Below are 17,575 nucleotides of genomic sequence, written 5' to 3'. Positions count from 1 at the left end.
GCACAATAAAGTTATAGCGCTTATCTGTGTGTGGCAAAAGACAAATAATTCAAATGAGCTTTCTTAGTCATAATTTTAAAAATCAGCAGGCAGAGTTCCTTGGTCTTAACCTGGACTCTACCACATATTTGTCTGCAGAAGCTTGTAATGAGTCATTCACCTGATTAATGCAAGAGAGATACGGGTCCTATAATCCATGAGTGATCTTTGTCTAGACAACGTCTTGCCCTGAGATCAAGGTTGGGCTCAGCTACACTCAAAAACATGCGTGTAAACACCGAGCGGTGTCTGTTCCTGAATAACTCCAATACTTTTCACAGGAGGAAAGGAGTGTTTCAGACACTTCAAAAGTGTTTAACTGAAAAAAGTTACTCTGCAAGTAACTCTTCTCTGGACCGCACATTACTTGGAATAAACAGCTGGAGTATCAACTCCTGAACTCCAGGTGTGGACCCTTCGCCACGTTCATGTAAATGCCACAGTTAATAGTTGTTAATCAGCAGCAGGAGCACACTGGTATTGATGGGGAAACTTAGGGCCACGTGTCTCAAAATCAGATATACACAGGTCTCAACCACTATGTTCTACTTTTAAGTCCTTCTCAAACGATTCCCTCAACTATAGCACAAAATCAAGGCTTGCTGGGGTTATGAGCCATTTTTCAGAAAGTCTGGCACAAATTCCTGTGCAAGGGGGTAACAACTGAATTTGTGGTTTGCTCCTAGTATCTAAAATACTTTAATTCATTCTTTAAAGGCCAAGAGCTGTTAGTAACCACTGACTAACCTCTTCTTTGAGTTAAAGCATCCTTGGTGGCAAAAGTCAAAGAGCAAGAGCACTGAAAAATAACAAAGTTACAAGGTCAGCCCTTAAAATAGGCCAGTTGGCTTCTCTCTTATCCTGATTTAAGGTGGCTAGACTTTCCATTTCCCACCTCCTCCCCTAGAGTCACCCAAAATACTAAGTGCAGTAAGTCTGAAAAGCCTGAGAACAGTAACACAGAGCTATCAGACAATAACCTAATTTGAAACGTATGCTTTCAAAGGCACAAAGGTGTCTGATGATGCAGATGAAATGAAACCCTGAGGTGCAGCAGCAGTATACAGCGCAGGAAGCAATGCGGGTGCTAAACAAAGTCACACATTGTCAGAAAAGGGAAAAACTGATCTGACGTGACGAGTCAAGACAAGTGACAAAAGTTTTGCTGAGAAAGGATCAGTGGGAAATTATAGTCATGGCAGCATTTCTGTTCAAAATATACAAGACAATAGAATCCTTTTATCGTAAAGCCCCGTTTTCTCCTCTGGTTTTATTGTAGCCAAAATTGCAATTTGCACATCACAATGCAGTGAAAGAATCCATGACTTTCATTCCAATTCAATGTAAATAATTTACTGGCTTTTATGATTCAACTTCTGCATTGTGCAGTTATTTTCAATCCTTAAGAATCACTAACAACTTGTAAGTTATCTAAACAGGTCTGAAAAACATAAAAGTCTTTGTGGGAAGACTATAAAAAGATGATAACCCATTGAAGAAACGTCACTTCAACTTCATTTCATTTGCTATATGCAGCGAATAAAACCAGATAGCAGGAGGAGCTAAAGAAATACATTTTCACAACGCTGAATTTTTATAGTTAGTATTACTAGTTCCTTGTTATTACTTTTAAGAAAATGGAGTCGGCATCTTTATAAAATGTATCTTCTCATTTGCTTATTCAGGTACAGCTTGGTTCCAGCTGGTTTATTTGTTTTGAAGGATACAACAAACAACAAACATAAACCCCATCACAAGCTCTCTCCCCAAACCAATGCAAACACTTTTAATCCATTTCCTCCATTCTCCTCTTCCAGCTTCTTACAAAAATAGCAAGAGAGGGTTTTTTTTTCCAAATACATGAATGATTAGGAAAAGTTAGGTACTAGCTTCCTATAGAATATAAAATAGCGTATGTCTCTGTCTGCAAAGTCTATGATGCCCAGCTATGTGATTTGGTTTGTGCCACAGATAAAGTTTGACTATGGCACTTATTACATTGATTTTATTTTTTTAACAAGTGCTGCAAATTAAATGAAGCTCTTTGGTGAAAGTCTATTTAGTTTCACATTTTAAGCTTTGAAAAAAAAAAGTCTTCCTCATTAAATCCTTTCGTGCAGTATTTCACTGGAAATTATGCTTTCGATTATGATACAACTTCTAAAGAAAAGGTAAAGATACAGTTGTCTTCCCAATTACAGCTTTATCAGCATGCCTTCTATAGAAGAGTTAAGGCACATTTTCAGTACACTTTATTTTTGTTCCTGTCTCATATTTTCCTTTTTCTTTGAAACCTGCCTCTCCTATTGGCTCTTCCCCAATGCTTTTCTTCTGCCTGCATCTCAAGCTTGGCTGCCTTTCTCATTTTGTCTGTTCCTCCTGTTGCTTCTTCCTTGCGAGGCTGATGTGTCCGTGAAGACTCGTTCGCACAAAAGCCATCAGTGGCTGACACTCTGCGTATTGTACGGACAGCAAATACTCAGCAAACAGCAGCCAGGAGCGAATGTTCCCAGCCTGTTTGAACTTTTCAAACTGGTACCTGTTTGTTGATGGGTGGTGGTTTCCTAACCAGGTATATTGGAAAAGCTCTGTTGAGAAGATCCTTGCTGCTTTTAAATCATCAGTGCAGCTGTTAGAATGAAGATGAGTTGGCCTGTGGGATTAAACTAGACCTAGAAAGGCTCACAAACGACAACAGCAAGGGCTGCGTTATCAGAATAGCAAAGTGGACATCCCAGTATCTTTCATAAAGCACATCATGCGCTAATTTAGAAAGAAGCGTTGGCTTTATTTAACCCTTGAGGAAACCAGAGACTGAAATGATGCTGCCCTGAGGTCCAAGACTTGCTACATTCAGTTCTGGACAATGGCCAAAGAAAGCACTGCTAGACTGAGGGGCCAGTGACAGTTTTAAAATCGGATCTATCTAGCCACTGGAGCTAGACACTAATGCTTTATACCACCATGATGCTTAATGCTTTATACAATGACAGTTCTAGCACCGGCAGACCCTAGATATCAGATGCAAAAATTCCCGTTATGGTTGGACTCTATGATCTTGAGGATCTCTTCCAACCTAAATGATTCTATGGTATTTTGATTAGCGCCTTGCTTCACACACACCCTCCTTCTCATCAATTCAAATGTAATTTTTAGTAACTAACGTTGTCTGATAAAACTAGAGATGTTCTGAGATGATGTATAACTCCACAGCTGGGTTTCCACGCTTCCAAGTGGCTGCAAGCATCAAGTTTGGATGGGTAACAGGTCCTAACATCACATCAGCAGCAAAGAGGGGAAAAGGCAGGACTGTAAGATCATCAGCAATTTTATGCTTTGATCTGCCAGGGAAATAAAATGCTCCAACCGAAAAGGCTACAAATAAATCCCAATTAGTACACTGTGCCAAGAACTGGTCCTGACACAATGATCAGAAACACGATGCCCATGCTTGAATACACATCATTAGGAATGAAAGTCCACAAAACTCAGTGCCTGGCAAAAATGGTGTTTGTTTCCAGGTCATATTTAAGGGAAAGGAGCTGAACCTCTACAAAGTGGGAGTGAAGTGGTATGAAGCAGAAAACAAAAGAAAATGAAGCAAGAATTGAGGAGGAGGATTGTCTCCCTAAAAGCTGCCCCTCTCCCCATAAGAAAAATCTCAGCTACCGGGAACAGGCTCCCATGTCTTTTCCCTTCTGATGTACCCCAGCACAGTTACAGTGTGAGAGAGGAATGAGGACCTAATGCAAATATAACAGACTACGAACAGTATCACTTGCAAAAAAGCAACGTGTTTTCTTCAGTCTTCCGCTCTGAAAAACAGGGATGGACAACCTGTGACTTCTAAACGTCAGAAAAAGAAAGTGGTTGACATACAGTAGCTATTAAAAAAATATCATTATTGTTATTAGTATTTCAAATGAGATAATAACAAGAGGCAGCAAGCACAGGTAGAAATTCATTCTGCAAAGCTTAAAACTAAGGTTACTACAGCACATGCAGGACTCATACTTCACTTTTCTTTAATTATGGAGGATGATACATGTTCTTAAAGCATCAGGACTGAGGCTTCTCAACATTATCACAAAATGTACCAGTGATTATCATGAGCTGTGGAAAAGTATCTGGGCTTTCTCAATTGGCCTACTTTCAGCACAGTACTGTTTTGCTTCAAATGCAATCAACAAATTCTATGAAGTTGATGTATTACTGCAAAATGCATGTTCTTTTACATTAAAGCGCAAGAAATAAAGCATGACCATCATGTTTTGCAACTAATTTATTTTTTTCTCCTTTTTTAATCTGTCTTGCAACTTTACCATGACATTTTAGTGACAACAGTGCTAAAATAACTCAAAAAACAAAAAGGAGACTAATTAAAAATAGGCAGACAGCGAACATCATGATATATTGGCATAAAATTATCCCTTCACTGTCCTTTGTAAAAATACTGCTAAAAAGCCAACATTTGCCATGGAAATACTAAGTCAGATTGTTTTATAAAATACATAATTTTATATGCAGATCCTCGCAGCGCAAGTATTTGGAATCTGCACCAGATCGTTTGGTTAGTGCTGCTTTCTTGGAACAAAACTTGTACCACTGAACAGAACTTGCAACCGACACAAATTACAGATCTCAAAAACCTATTTGTCTTCCTCCCTGTCCCCCACAAATTAAGAAATCATTTCAAGAGCTGTTTCAGCATTTTTTGCTATCGAGTACACATGAAGGAAATGGGTCCTCTCAGGTTGGTCAGGACTTTATGCTCTTATCGAGTCTTTGGCGACGATAACTAAGACATGGCACAAGGTGCTGGGTAGATTGTATGATCTGAACACAACACCACCCGTTCTAGAGTAAGTGGAAATAAGAAGTTAGTTACACAAGCAGAACGAGAGGACTTTTAAGAAGGAGGTTAGCAACACCTACTGGTCATGGTGCATACTGAATGCTGTTCTTTTTTTAAAAAAATAACAATAAAAGCAGCTTTTTTCTTACTGAAGCACCTAGTTAAAATTACCTGTGAAGGCAGTTTGTTACCACAGATAATCCTTCTAATTAGATCAGCTGATAAAATTAAAAGATGTTGCCTCTTCCAATAAACCTTGTTCTGTTCATACCCTTAGACCGTCGCGGCTACATTATTGCTATAATATATCAGCAATAGTAATTTCTGAATCATATCAGTAAATAAATACCCGTAACATGAGCTGAGCTCTAAGCTTCAATATAAAATGGGACATAACGAGTCCTCCTGACAGTTCCTTTAAGTGACTGTAAGATTTACATTATACATCGTAATGTGCATGATGCCTGCCTTCTTTACTAATTATCTTTATTGCCTACTCAAAGCAACTCAAATGTTATGAACTGCACAATCTCGGCAGCTCTATGGGTTTTTTTCTTCTACTCTATAAAGATCTGTAAACTATTCAAACAGCTTCTGCAATTCTTCAGTATTTTTACCATGCATTCATTTAATCTGCAAAAGTAAAAGGTTTTCTTCCAAATTTTACTTGGGAATAAAACACAATTGACATATGCAACAGAGTTTCTTGATCTACCCCACCACTTCCCAAAAAAACCCCAGAAATACGGCAATGAATTACAAATAGCATTTTCAGAAAACACTTAATTCCAAATTAAAACGTGCTCAACTATAACTATTTTAGATAAACTATAACAAACCAGCATTCAGCAGTTGTATTTTATGCTTTCTTTAAATTTCCATTAGAAAATAAATATTGTATTCATTTTTTGAATCCCCTGATACAATAGCCTTAGGCAGTAGAAGTTTTCCTGGTTCTCATCCAACTTTGGAAATAATATCTTCTTGCTTCGGGTGTTAAAAGGATTCATACATTATTTATAAGGCCTGCTCAAATCTAACCCCTGGATCTAACTTGCAAGAGAAAGAGTATAAAAAGTTACATACAAAAAAAGCCCACAACTGTCCCCATTTCAGTTTTCAGCGTCTCTTTCTATGTCAGGTATCACTAGACTGAGCCTATAATACTCTCATCTCTCACTCCCATTTTCCAGATATTTGTCTACAGAGCCTTGTTGAATTTGATCTTTCTTGCATATTTTTAAGGTATGATTTTCCAAGTGAAAAAAAACCCACAAACAAACAAAGCCACAAAACTGCCAGGTAGCTTGTTACGCTTCAAAAATGCTGGATTTCTCTGACAGAATGGTGTTTGTTTACCTCCTAAAAAATCAAGGCTAAAGTGTTTCAAGAAAGTAGTCAGAACAAGGTAACTAAAATCCCTTTTAACTTCTTAACTTCTTCCTCTATACTTTTCTCTTTTTAATCTTGTCTACATGTATGATATTTACATTCTGTTTGTTTCTGCCTGGTTGAAGAGAGTTCATTGTTAGTTTTTAAAACAACCCTTTTAACAAACTTCACAAGGGGAAGATTTTAGCACCGTCTTATCAATCCGGCAAAATATTCCTGCAGTTTCACTGAAACCCAGAAGTTTTGCTTCCAGGATTATATTAAGACATTAAAATGCTATTGATCTGTAAAATAACTATGTATCCTATGCAAGGGAAGCAAACAGAATAGTCAGGTTTTACAGAGCTTCAGAAATACTCATCAGCACGAGAAAGTCCTCACATTATTACTGGAAATAGCATATTTGTTCTGAACACACTAAACCCATTGTATCCAATAGCCCTTTATGCTTCAGATTCCTGTTCCTGACTATAATTCCACTTAATCTAAGTGGAGCACATAGTAACTGCATCTCTCTAGCTGAACACCATGTATGAAAGACTGAACCTACACTTACTACAGCTTAATAAATCACTGAAAAACTGCCCCACGCGACATTTGTACCAGCACAGCAATGGGTTTCGTTCATTCAATAAGATGATGTCGTTTACATTCATCTTTACACCGGGTAGAATTTTTACACTCAATCTTCAGACTTTAAGACTTTAGTTCTTAAAAAAGAACAATACGCATAATAGAGTATGATCTCCATTCTTTCCCTACAAAATTAGAAATTAAATAAGAAGTTTGAGAAGATTGCACCAGTTCGTTACAGTCTTTCAGAAAATGAAGTTCTGTCTGGGATTTTTGCACCTTATCCACAATACGTTTATCTCCTCACAAAATATAGTTGTGTGGTGTTCAATACTCAAAGGGAAATTAGACTAGGCTGTGTTTCTTTAAGGTGTATCTTATTAGCAATCAAATCTCACGTAGCTGAAAAATAGAATAAACCAATTTTGCTTTTTCTACTGTCACTGTTAAAATTCTCGGGCTGCAGCCCGTAGTGTTTGTACAGTTGTTTCACTGTGACAGTGACTCCCAGCCTCTGTGGGACAGCTGCACAAAGAAGGGAAGGGGAGCAATTGGAACAATGATAAAACCCTAATTGACATCAGCAAAGAGAATTAAAAGCCAGCACTGTGACTCTAAAGGACTCTTACTTCCTTATTTTAAATCTGACTTGATTTTAGTTGAAAGAGATTTTTGGTGGTGTGGGGTTTTTTTCTCTCCCTTTTGTTTGGTTGGTTGTTTGGGAGTTTTTCTCTTTTTTCCTTTTGTTTGTTTTTCATTGGTGTTTTTCTGTTTTGTTGTTGGTTTGGGTTTTGTTTATGGTTTTTATGTTAAATTTGTTCAAAGGAAGACAAACAGCCATCAGGAGCTGGGAATGCTGTACCAGTCACCAGCCCTCCTTCTTCTACCTTTACCAAATTCTGTAAGCTCTTGCAGTATACACAAGTGTGACGCTAACACATGAAAGGTAGCATAGAGTATTTGCTTCTATTGTCATCTGAAAACTTACTGTTTAAATGCATTACGGAAACGTGTATTAACACACTGTATTTTGACACCAGTTAATCTTGGAAGGAAGCAAAAGAGTGGAAAATGACCTCCCCACAGCACTGCTACCTGTTGTAAAACCACACTCGTGTAACGGCCAGTGGGTCCTTTCAGAGCGACTGCGACGGGGCAGCACAACTCAAACCGTTCGAGGATGAGAACAAATATGCGAACGCACAGGGACCAAAACGTAAAGCAAAGGATTAATTTCGCACCTTCTTGAGAGGAGACGATAGGTGGCATGTAATCGGGGATGTATTCCTTCCTTTCTTCCGCATCTTTACTTCCCGGCTGGGGAAACTGCAGGACATTGTTCTTGCTGACGGGAAACGATGGGATTTGATGTGCGAAAGTGACGGGTTCGATATTGTGTATATAATCTTCTAGCTCGTGCAGGTTAACCCCCATAAGCTTGAAGGCATCACCTACATCATCCAAAACTGGATCTGTGCGGCCATCTGTAACAAAAAGGAAAAAAACAACAAAAGAACGACATTTTTGCAAAAATCCGGTTAAATAAAAATTGATCAGCAGATCTATGCTTAGAGATTACAGTCTGCCACTAATGGAGATTATTGTCCCACAGTTCTGCCAGGTTTGCTGTTCATCAGGCTATATGTCTCAAGCTAGGAACACATTCTCATTTAAAATTGTTCTGTTCCGATCCAGAACGCTTTATTTCAACTCATACCATTAAAAATTGGCACCTCAAGAAGTAAAACCAAGGGAGCAGCAACAAGCAGCTTTACCTGGCAACAACTAACATCGTGCAACATCACAATAAAGCAGTTTTCAATTTCATAATATATATTCAAATAAACAAAACATGCACTTAATATATAGAAAGTGCCCCTTTACCACTATATAGACCAAATACTATTTTTCAGCCTAGAAAAGGAACAGCTTTATTTTTGTAACTGACTGTAGTTTACAGGTAGGAAAAAAGATATCTCATGTATCTCTTGATAACAAAAATATTTCACATAGTATCTTTCCACCAGATGAAATCTACAGCCTTCATAAACTATGAGTCACTTTACCTACCGGTTAGATATACCTCCCAGATGAAACACAGGAATATTAAGTAGTGGTCTGATGAGGTGAGAATATTTTATATCAAATTTCATGGGCTGATTTCCCAGGGTGCTATTTGACTCTCCAGCAAAAATCTTCTTTTCTTTATGAAAAGCATAGAGAATTCCTACTGGCCAAGCACTCAAGATCTTTATGCAATAGGACCTCCAAGAAAACAGTTCAAGAGAGGCAGCACTTTGTTCCACACATGTGATTTGCTTCAAAGATTTAAACTATGTAGTTCAGAAGTCCTCCGGGTGCCTCAGTTTCCCTGACCTGATGGAGGGAAATCCCTCCAAAAGCCTCCAGAGGGAGAACTTCACACCTGCCTTTAGTAGCCAGGGCATCACTTTAAGTCTCAGCCTAACTTTTCATAGTAACAATAACACAAAAAGAAGATGCCTTAAGCCCCAAACATGACTTTTTGTTCTAATTCAATAAAATTATACTGAATTATTGAAATTCTGTATAGTTGGCTTATGAAGATATTACATCCCTACATGATGACAAGCTGTGATTTACTTTAAAAAGCAATTATGGAAAACCAGCCCGTGCTTATTGAAGGAACACAATCACTATTGTGAAGCCCCAGCTTCGGAGAGCTGGGTGGGGGGGGATGTTCTTTTGTTTGTCCTTTAACCTAATCTCTTCTTGGTTTATCTTGAACCTGAAGCAGTCGAGCAGGCTGGTTCTCACATCACTGGATGAATTCAAACCCCCAGCCAACTTATGCCTGCAGGTACATTTGGAAAATAAGAATTTTGTTCTAGAATTTCTCTTCTTAGTCTTGCGGTGAAGATAAGGGTAATACTCAGATTATGGTTTTGATTCTCAGCTCCGTAACACTGGCCTCTTGTGTGACTCTGGGCAAGTCGCTTGTGTTTTAATTCTCTCCGCAGCTAAAAGGGAGATCAGACCAAGTTATCGCCTCTTTTGTTCGTCTGTATTTAGAACGTGGGCTCTGTACGACAAGAACGGATTTTGTGTTTGTATAATATCCAGTACAAGTGCAATACTAGTTTCCCCTGCAGACTCCAGGGACAGAGAAATATGGGGACTTACATAAATATAGTTAAAGGCGGATATCATCACTCTGCAGTAGTTATGAGATCCCTGTAGATAATAGGCAGACTGAGGAATGTTTTATCCTTAAAACATTAAATTTAGATAATTGACACAGCTAAGAAATGTTACGCTGTGGCTTTTAGTTGCTCTTCAGACTACGAAGATAACTTTGAACTTACTGAACCATTTTCCAAGGTGTCAAGACTTACAGGTAGAAGCTGGACAGCCAATTATAAAGCAAAACTTGGGGAAAGCTTTTCAACAAGCCCAAAAGTAGAGTGTATTTATTCCCCGGACAGTCCTGAAATTGCTGCCTGTGCTTTTCACCAGTCGGGGGATTCACGGTGAGCCTCACAGCACCTGTGTCCGGGTGGGTATTGCCCAGACCCGGCAGAGTACCGACAGTCAAAGACACACACGGCGCTTGTGCCCTGTTTCCCTTGGAAGAAAACCAAGTCCACACACAGGAAAAATGCTGCAATAAGTTTGTTTCCCACCTGGACAAGCTGGGGCACAGGAGTGTAAGATGCACCACAACATCTATCTCATTGCTGGGGCTCCATGAAGGTGTCTCGAGCGCCTTGATCAGAGTACGCCTCTTGACACCAGCACCGTCATGGAATCATTTTGGTTGGAAAAAACCTTTAAGATCACCAAGTTCAACTGTTAATCCAACACTGCAAAGTCCACCTCTAAACATCACATCTTCACATCTCTTGAACCCCTCCAGGGATGGTGACTCCACCACTGCCCTGGGCAGCCTGTACTCAGGGTGAAAGTTTAGTCCAGTTTATCACTGTGAAAAGGTCTTTTCCTAGATCTGCACGGGATCTTTTCTCACATCCAAAAGAGTGCACTGACATGATTAGTAAACGATAAATGCTAAAAAGTACTTCTTCCTACAAGCGCTTATTAAGAACACATGACAGAGAACCGACTATGAAGTGTAACTGAAGCACTGAAATACTTAAGCAACTATATAAAAAAACAATTATGTGTGTTAGAAAGCAAGTTCAAAAGAGGAACAAAAAAACCCTGAAGACACAATTGTCCCATGTCTTGGACATTTGCCTCCAAAGAGACAATGCTAAGTCATAATGTTGATTAAAACATCGAAATATTTTTAAACCTGAAACTGCCACGGGGACAAAAGGACCGATCAGTTAACCTCTTCTTTCCAAGACAGAGTGTCCTCTGTGGTAACAGTGTACAAGGGGAGGTTTAGATCAGATATTGCACCAGGGGAGGTTCAGATTGGATATTAGGAAAAAATTCTTCACAGAAAGGGTTGTTGGGCATTGGAACAGGCTGCCCAGGGCAGTGGTGGAGTCACCATCCCTGGAGGGGTTTAAAAGGCATTTAGATGAAGTTCTTAGGGACATGGTTTAGTGCTAGAGTGAGGTTATGGTTGGACTGGATGAACCTGAGGGTCTCTTCCAACCTAGGTGATTCTATGAAAAAAGTTTCAGGTTGGTATTTATATCTGTTTTTAAATCAAAATACTTATGAATTGGAAATATACATAAAACAAAAATGCATTAGATCTAATTTGAGGTGATTCATCAAATAACGGCTTTTGCCCTTACACTTATATTAGAACAGCTTAGCATTCCTCTTCTCTCTCTAGTTTAACAAAAGTTCACTTAAAAAGCCAGATATGTGAAAGAGAATGCTGACAAACACATAACACACTCTCTCCTGGTCTTTCATTAAGTTTTAGGTTTTTTTCCTGTAAGTAAATGATGGAAAAAAAAAAAAGGTTTAATTTGTGCTTACTGAACTTGTCTCAATATTCTTCAGATATTTGTGCTCTCCTCAGTTTCAAAATTCAGATGCTGAAGCATCTCAGTGAAATAATTAATCCAATGTCACACAGCAAGTCAGATCACGACCAGTTTTGGAGCTTTTTGTTTCCAGCTTCTTGCTGTTCCCTGTACCATGACACATCAAATCATATCTGTTGTCCAGGACTGGGAACTGAAGGAAGGAGGTGGGAACAGTTCATCCAGCAAGTTACAACTCTCCTCCTTACCCCGTGAACAGTGAGCTAAGAAAATAACTTTCTCATGAGTTTTTAAGCTGTACTATTTCCCTGTGCTCCAAAACTGATACAGCTGTGGCAAAGACAAAAGCTAAATTAGGACCATTCCATCTCAAAACAGCTCACCAGAAACCCGTGGGAACGGCCGTGCAGTTATGATACTCTCAGCTTCCTTATGCAAGAGAACAAACCAGGTGAGGGGAAATCTGCACGTGGAAATGGAATCCCCAAAAAGTAAAGGACGGAGATTATGGGCAAACAGAATCCATGCAGAGCTGAGTATTTGGGTGGGAATTTATCCAGCACTTAACCTGCTGCTCAGCATCACCTGCAGATACACCCAGGTGCCTACAAGGAAAAACAAATCAAACAGGAGGGCAGCGCACTAACTCCCCTTCGAGGAATAAAAGCTCGTTCTCTGTTTGGTGGGGAAACAGAATTTTTAGAAGCTACTAAAGCCTCGTTATATTTGCAAAAGTCACAAGAATTCCTCCAGGAAACAAGCTGACCCATGCTTATGTCATCCAAAGACACTGGGAGTGGGTAAGGCTTAGGGAAAAAAACTGTCTTACTTTCCTTAAATTCAGACTCAGGAATAGCTGAGTTACTTTCGTCACACTCAATCCCATCAGCTCCTCCTTCCTGGCCCAAAGTTTGTATGAATCAGTGAAAATTCAACAAGCGAGTCAACCCAGAACAGAAAAGCTTTTAGTTTCATGCAGGGTTTTTTAAAGGGAGCAACTGCAACCATGTAATAAATACACTGAGAAAAATTAATGAGTCACTACCCATGCAACACGTACAGTTTACTATAAATAGCTCAGTATTCACCCTCATGTCTACTATAAAAGAGATTTTTTTTTAAATTTTATTTTAATCAGCCAATTACTAGATATGGCCCCTCAGTATTTTTATTACACACTCTATCACAGATTCCTTGTGCTCCTGCACATCACACAACCCTGCCATGCATTAAATACCCATGTATCTGCACTGAGAACTTACTCCAGGATAACTCTTTCAAGCAGACAACACATTGCTTGCTTCCAGCATCCACAAGAACAGTCAGAAGCATACACAGTAGATTATTTAGTAATAGTATATACGCACTGACGTGGGGAAAAAGGGCCCTATTAATGTAGTTACCAGGCAGGCAAAAGCATCTAGTTGCAATTTTTGCTCAGAGTCTGCTCCTTTCCTCGATAACATCACAAACGTCAAGCAAAACCTCAAGCTGTCTTTATGGGTAGCCAGCAAGAAGTCAATAAGCTTAAGAACATCAACATTTAAAGTTATCAGGGTATAAAGAGATACACTTCTTACAGCAAATGTTACAGGCCCTGGATAGATACTTGTTACAACAGTTGTTCAGCATCAGTACAGGGAATCAGCTCATCTAAACTGATCATCAAAATGTAACACTTTGATAGAGTTTATTATTGTATAATGATGAGTGAAAAAAAAAAAACAACAACAAAAAAAAGAAAAATGAAAAAACATACCTGGTAAATTTAACATTTAATTAGAAGGAAATAAAAATGTGGTTGATGCCAGCTCAATTCTCTCCACTGTGCTAATTCCCAATGAAAATATTGGTCTGTCATCCACATTCTCCAAAGAGATTTGCTATAATGAAGTTAAGTTTTCCTTTACAGGAAATCATGCAGTGACACTGGGGCAGGTTTGGAGCAAGCTCTATCATGGCAAAATGTTTTGAGAAATGTGTCATTTTTCCTTCCAGCTACAATGTTGTGCTCACCAGATCAGAAACTGCTTTTTTAATATAAATGCAGTTGCATTATTAATATCAATTTTAATATATTAGTTAATATTATTTATATTTATACACATATATATAATTACTTTTAGGTAGTCCTGCGAGGAGCAAGGAGTTGGACTCAATGATTCTTATGGGTCCCTTCCAATTTGAGATATTCTGTGGTGCTATGTTTACATAAAAATAATCTTCAAAAAAATAGTCGCACAATATAAAACTAAAGAGCAAACTTTTAAAGTTTATTTCCTCACTGTAAGCAGGAAAAAAAATAAATAAAAATCACAGCATATCCAAGCACATGCTCACCACTGAAAATTCAAGGAAAGGACACTGAAAAACCCACTTCTAGATTCAACACTCCTCAAATTCAATTATCTAGCTTATTACACTTCTAGTTTTAGCAACGGATAACCTAAATTTATCCTGTTGATAAAAGCTGCAGTAAAATTAGTTCCATTATGTTGCACTGCTTAACACTAATGCTGAAATATGCCTGGGCGATTTTAGTGATTAAAGTTAAGTAGCTTCTACCAGGTTGTTTTTTTAAATGAATGTAAAAGAAAAAAAGGAGGGGTACAAACCACAAGTCCCTTCAATCAATAATACCACCCAAAAACATGCTGGAAACTGAACTCTAACTGGATGTACAGAGTTAAGAGGTGAAACATGGTGTATTTTGCATGTTTGTACCCAGCCATCCCACTGCCAAGCTGCATTAAATTCACAATAAATTAAGCAGATACCAGTCTGTCTTCACTGGACAGTTTCCCAACATCAAACATATATATATAATATATATACAAGCAAATCCAGAGCAGTTAACCCAAAGCACCAGCTGCGCTGCCGCCTCTATCAAACCATGTGAAATGTGAACACAAGTGGCATGTAACAGAGAACTTTTCCCTTTTTACCTTTGCTTAAAACAAACACCAACAAAAACGCAGTACTCTGCTCTAAGAAACCACACAATGTCAGCTTGTTTTGTAGTTCAATACCTTAATTACATACTGGCTTTCAACTATTTTATTTAATTTTAGGATAAAAACGTGTGAAGTGTACAGCATATTGAATAGGCTTCGTCTTACAAGCTCTCCACAAATTCAAACAGCATAATGTGGTGTCCTTTAACAGGAAAAGCCTTATTTTTTCCTAAGTTCACTCTCTCCTCCACCCCCAACACAGTATTCAGAAGAATTTCACGGCATCAACCACATCTCAAGGCCGCTTTGCAAATCCTTTTGCCTCCTCTTTGCAGACACAGAAGCTCCCATCAACTGCAGCTACTGCAAATGCAAAGAAACAACAGCAGAAAAGTAATGAAAATCCTGAATGTAGCTCTCCTAATGGGATGTAACAGCTGGAACAAAGATCTAACACAGCTGGGAAAACCATCATTTTCTTTTGCAACTGAGAAAATACACGAATGGCAATGACATGCTTTTCAGAGCAATATCACACTGTCTCAATTACGTCAGAGTAAATCCATTCGGTTTCGAATACAAAGATTATGTTCCTCCAGCTGACAACCCTGCTAACTCAAACCCCACTGGTTTGACTCCGAGATAACACACTGACAATAAAGATGCTACAATTGGAATTTAATTAATTCTACTTATGCAAAACCATGGCAAAATTCAACTCATTCATCCAGAGCTGGGTTTGTACAGTAACTTATTTTAGGAGCAAAAGGCAACAATTCTGAAAAGGCAGGGAGCTGTCAGCTGAGCATTAAGATGTCTTTTTTACAAACCTTTTAGGGAAAGACATACAGGAATCACTTTAAGAGAGGTAGCACAAAACATACCGTATCAGTGGCATAAAACCAGCATACTGCCCTTCTCCACCACAACAAAAAAGAAAAAGGAGAAACAACTGTGATGCTTCCTTCACCATTCATAGAGGGGAAAAATAAATCCTTTCACCACTTTTAGTAAGCACACCCAAAGCAACAGAGGGATACCTCAGCTCTACCCACTTCCAATTCCTCAAGCACCAAAAGGAAAAAGTTGTATCTTTACCATCTGCGTCTTTTCCTCCCATTCTTACAAACCCTGCAGTACCTGTGGCAGAGGCAGCTGAGCTTGGGGGCCGGTGCTGCCCAACAACTCATCTCTTGCACAAGCAGTGATCCAGCAACAAAAGCATCTTCCCCAATATTTGTACCAACTGCATCAAAGCATAGCTCTGACCAAGCTCCTTTTTCACCCCATGACTCAGTGCTCCCAAATTCTATGTTATCCCCTTCAATTGCTTTACAGATCATTTCTGTTTGGATTGAGATACAGATTTGAGAGACGCAGCAGTTGTACTCATGCTGCTGGGAGATACAGGTTAATATTACACAGTCCCATTTCCAGACTAACTATGCAAAGCTTCACATCTAACTAGTGTTCAAATCTGGGGAAAGCTTGTACAAGGATACCTATTCAACCTAGAACTGAAAGAGTTTGCAGCAACGTCACCAAGTTTCTCCTAAGCTCAGTTACACTGGCAGTGCCAAACTCAATCTCAATTACTCCTGAAATGATGAAGCAGAGGCAGGGCCACATAGCAGATACGCTCAGCTCATCGCTTTATCGGGAATCACTGCAGCACTGAGAACTTCTGCTCCAGAGAAGGGACATGACCACAAGCAGCAGAACCTTCAGGCCACAGCTGCTCGTCTCCCAACCAAGCCGATCACGCTGCACTTGCCAGCTCCTGGGTCTTTGCTCCACACACTCTCCAAACTCACTCTTGCAGAGGAAGCTGACACCTCTAGCCTTCACAGTTCCTCTGATCTTGAGGCTGCATCCACCACCAATTGAGAGCAACGTCTCTAACATTCGTCTTACCTGTGGCTGTGCCACCCTCATTAGCGGAGCTCACACAACCTGGAGAGAAGTACTGGCACACTTTTCCATTTATGCATTTCAGGGCTGCCATCCCTGTTACCTCTCCCACAACCTCCTGCAGTCCTCAGCACATTCTCTGAACTGGTGGTGGGTACGGTAGCCCCAAATCCACCACCAGTGAGTCACCTTCTCCTCAGCCAGCACTTCAGGCAAGCAATCACATTACCCATTCCAACTCCAACCTCTGTTTCCTCTAAACATCTTCCCCATTGCCAGACCCAACCGCAGCACCTCCAACCTCTGCCCCAGGGGCTCTCCAGGGCTTTCCCCTTCAGGAGTACACACAGACAGGTGCAGCAGCAGCAACTCACAACCCCACAGCTCCCTAAAGGAAGGGGGAAATGTCCTGTTCAGCACACGAGGCACAAGCAGCCCTGTTTCTCCATGCACACACAGCTTACACACACTTCTCCAGGGCACCCACGTTTCCCTCAGCCTCTCCACTCTGTGTCCCCTCCTTTTGTCTCCCTCCCTATACTTACAGACCCAGCAGCAGCATCTCTGCATACACATCGCTGTTGTCCTCCCCATCCCTGACACACACGTAGGGCAGCAAAGGCCTCTGCACACACAGACTCGTGACCCTCCAACCACATCGACAGCCTGAGCCTGGCTCCACATCCCTTGCAACACTCCCTGTGTTCAGACCCCACAGCACCCTGACAGCCTCCCTCTCCCTGCATGCCACCACCTTCCCACTCCCTCCCTGACCCACCAGGACACTGCACCCCCATCCTGACACTTGCACACCCAACAGACCCCTACCACCCTCTTTTTTCCTCCAGTCAGCATTACTGACTCAGCAAGCAATGGGACATCCCATCCTCCAACATCCCACA

General features: G+C 40.0%; 1 protein-coding gene across 1 annotated transcript in view; it reads right to left on the bottom strand.

Moving 5' to 3' along the window:
• TAF3 (TATA-box binding protein associated factor 3) overlaps positions 1 to 17,575 on the bottom strand; it is a 127,339-nt gene that overhangs the window by 106,813 nt on the left and 2,951 nt on the right. The window contains exon 2 of the mRNA XM_080352721.1: positions 8,101 to 8,343. Within this exon, the coding sequence (XP_080208847.1) occupies positions 8,101 to 8,343 (243 nt within the window). The remainder of the gene's footprint in view (positions 1 to 8,100; positions 8,344 to 17,575) is intronic.

The sequence above is a fragment of the Nesoenas mayeri genome (assembly GCF_963082525.1).
Source record: "Nesoenas mayeri genome assembly, chromosome: 1".
NCBI classification, from domain to species: Eukaryota; Metazoa; Chordata; class Aves; order Columbiformes; family Columbidae; genus Nesoenas; species Nesoenas mayeri.
Note: the sequence above shows the minus strand (reverse complement) of the source record. Positions and strands in the feature narration are given on the sequence as shown.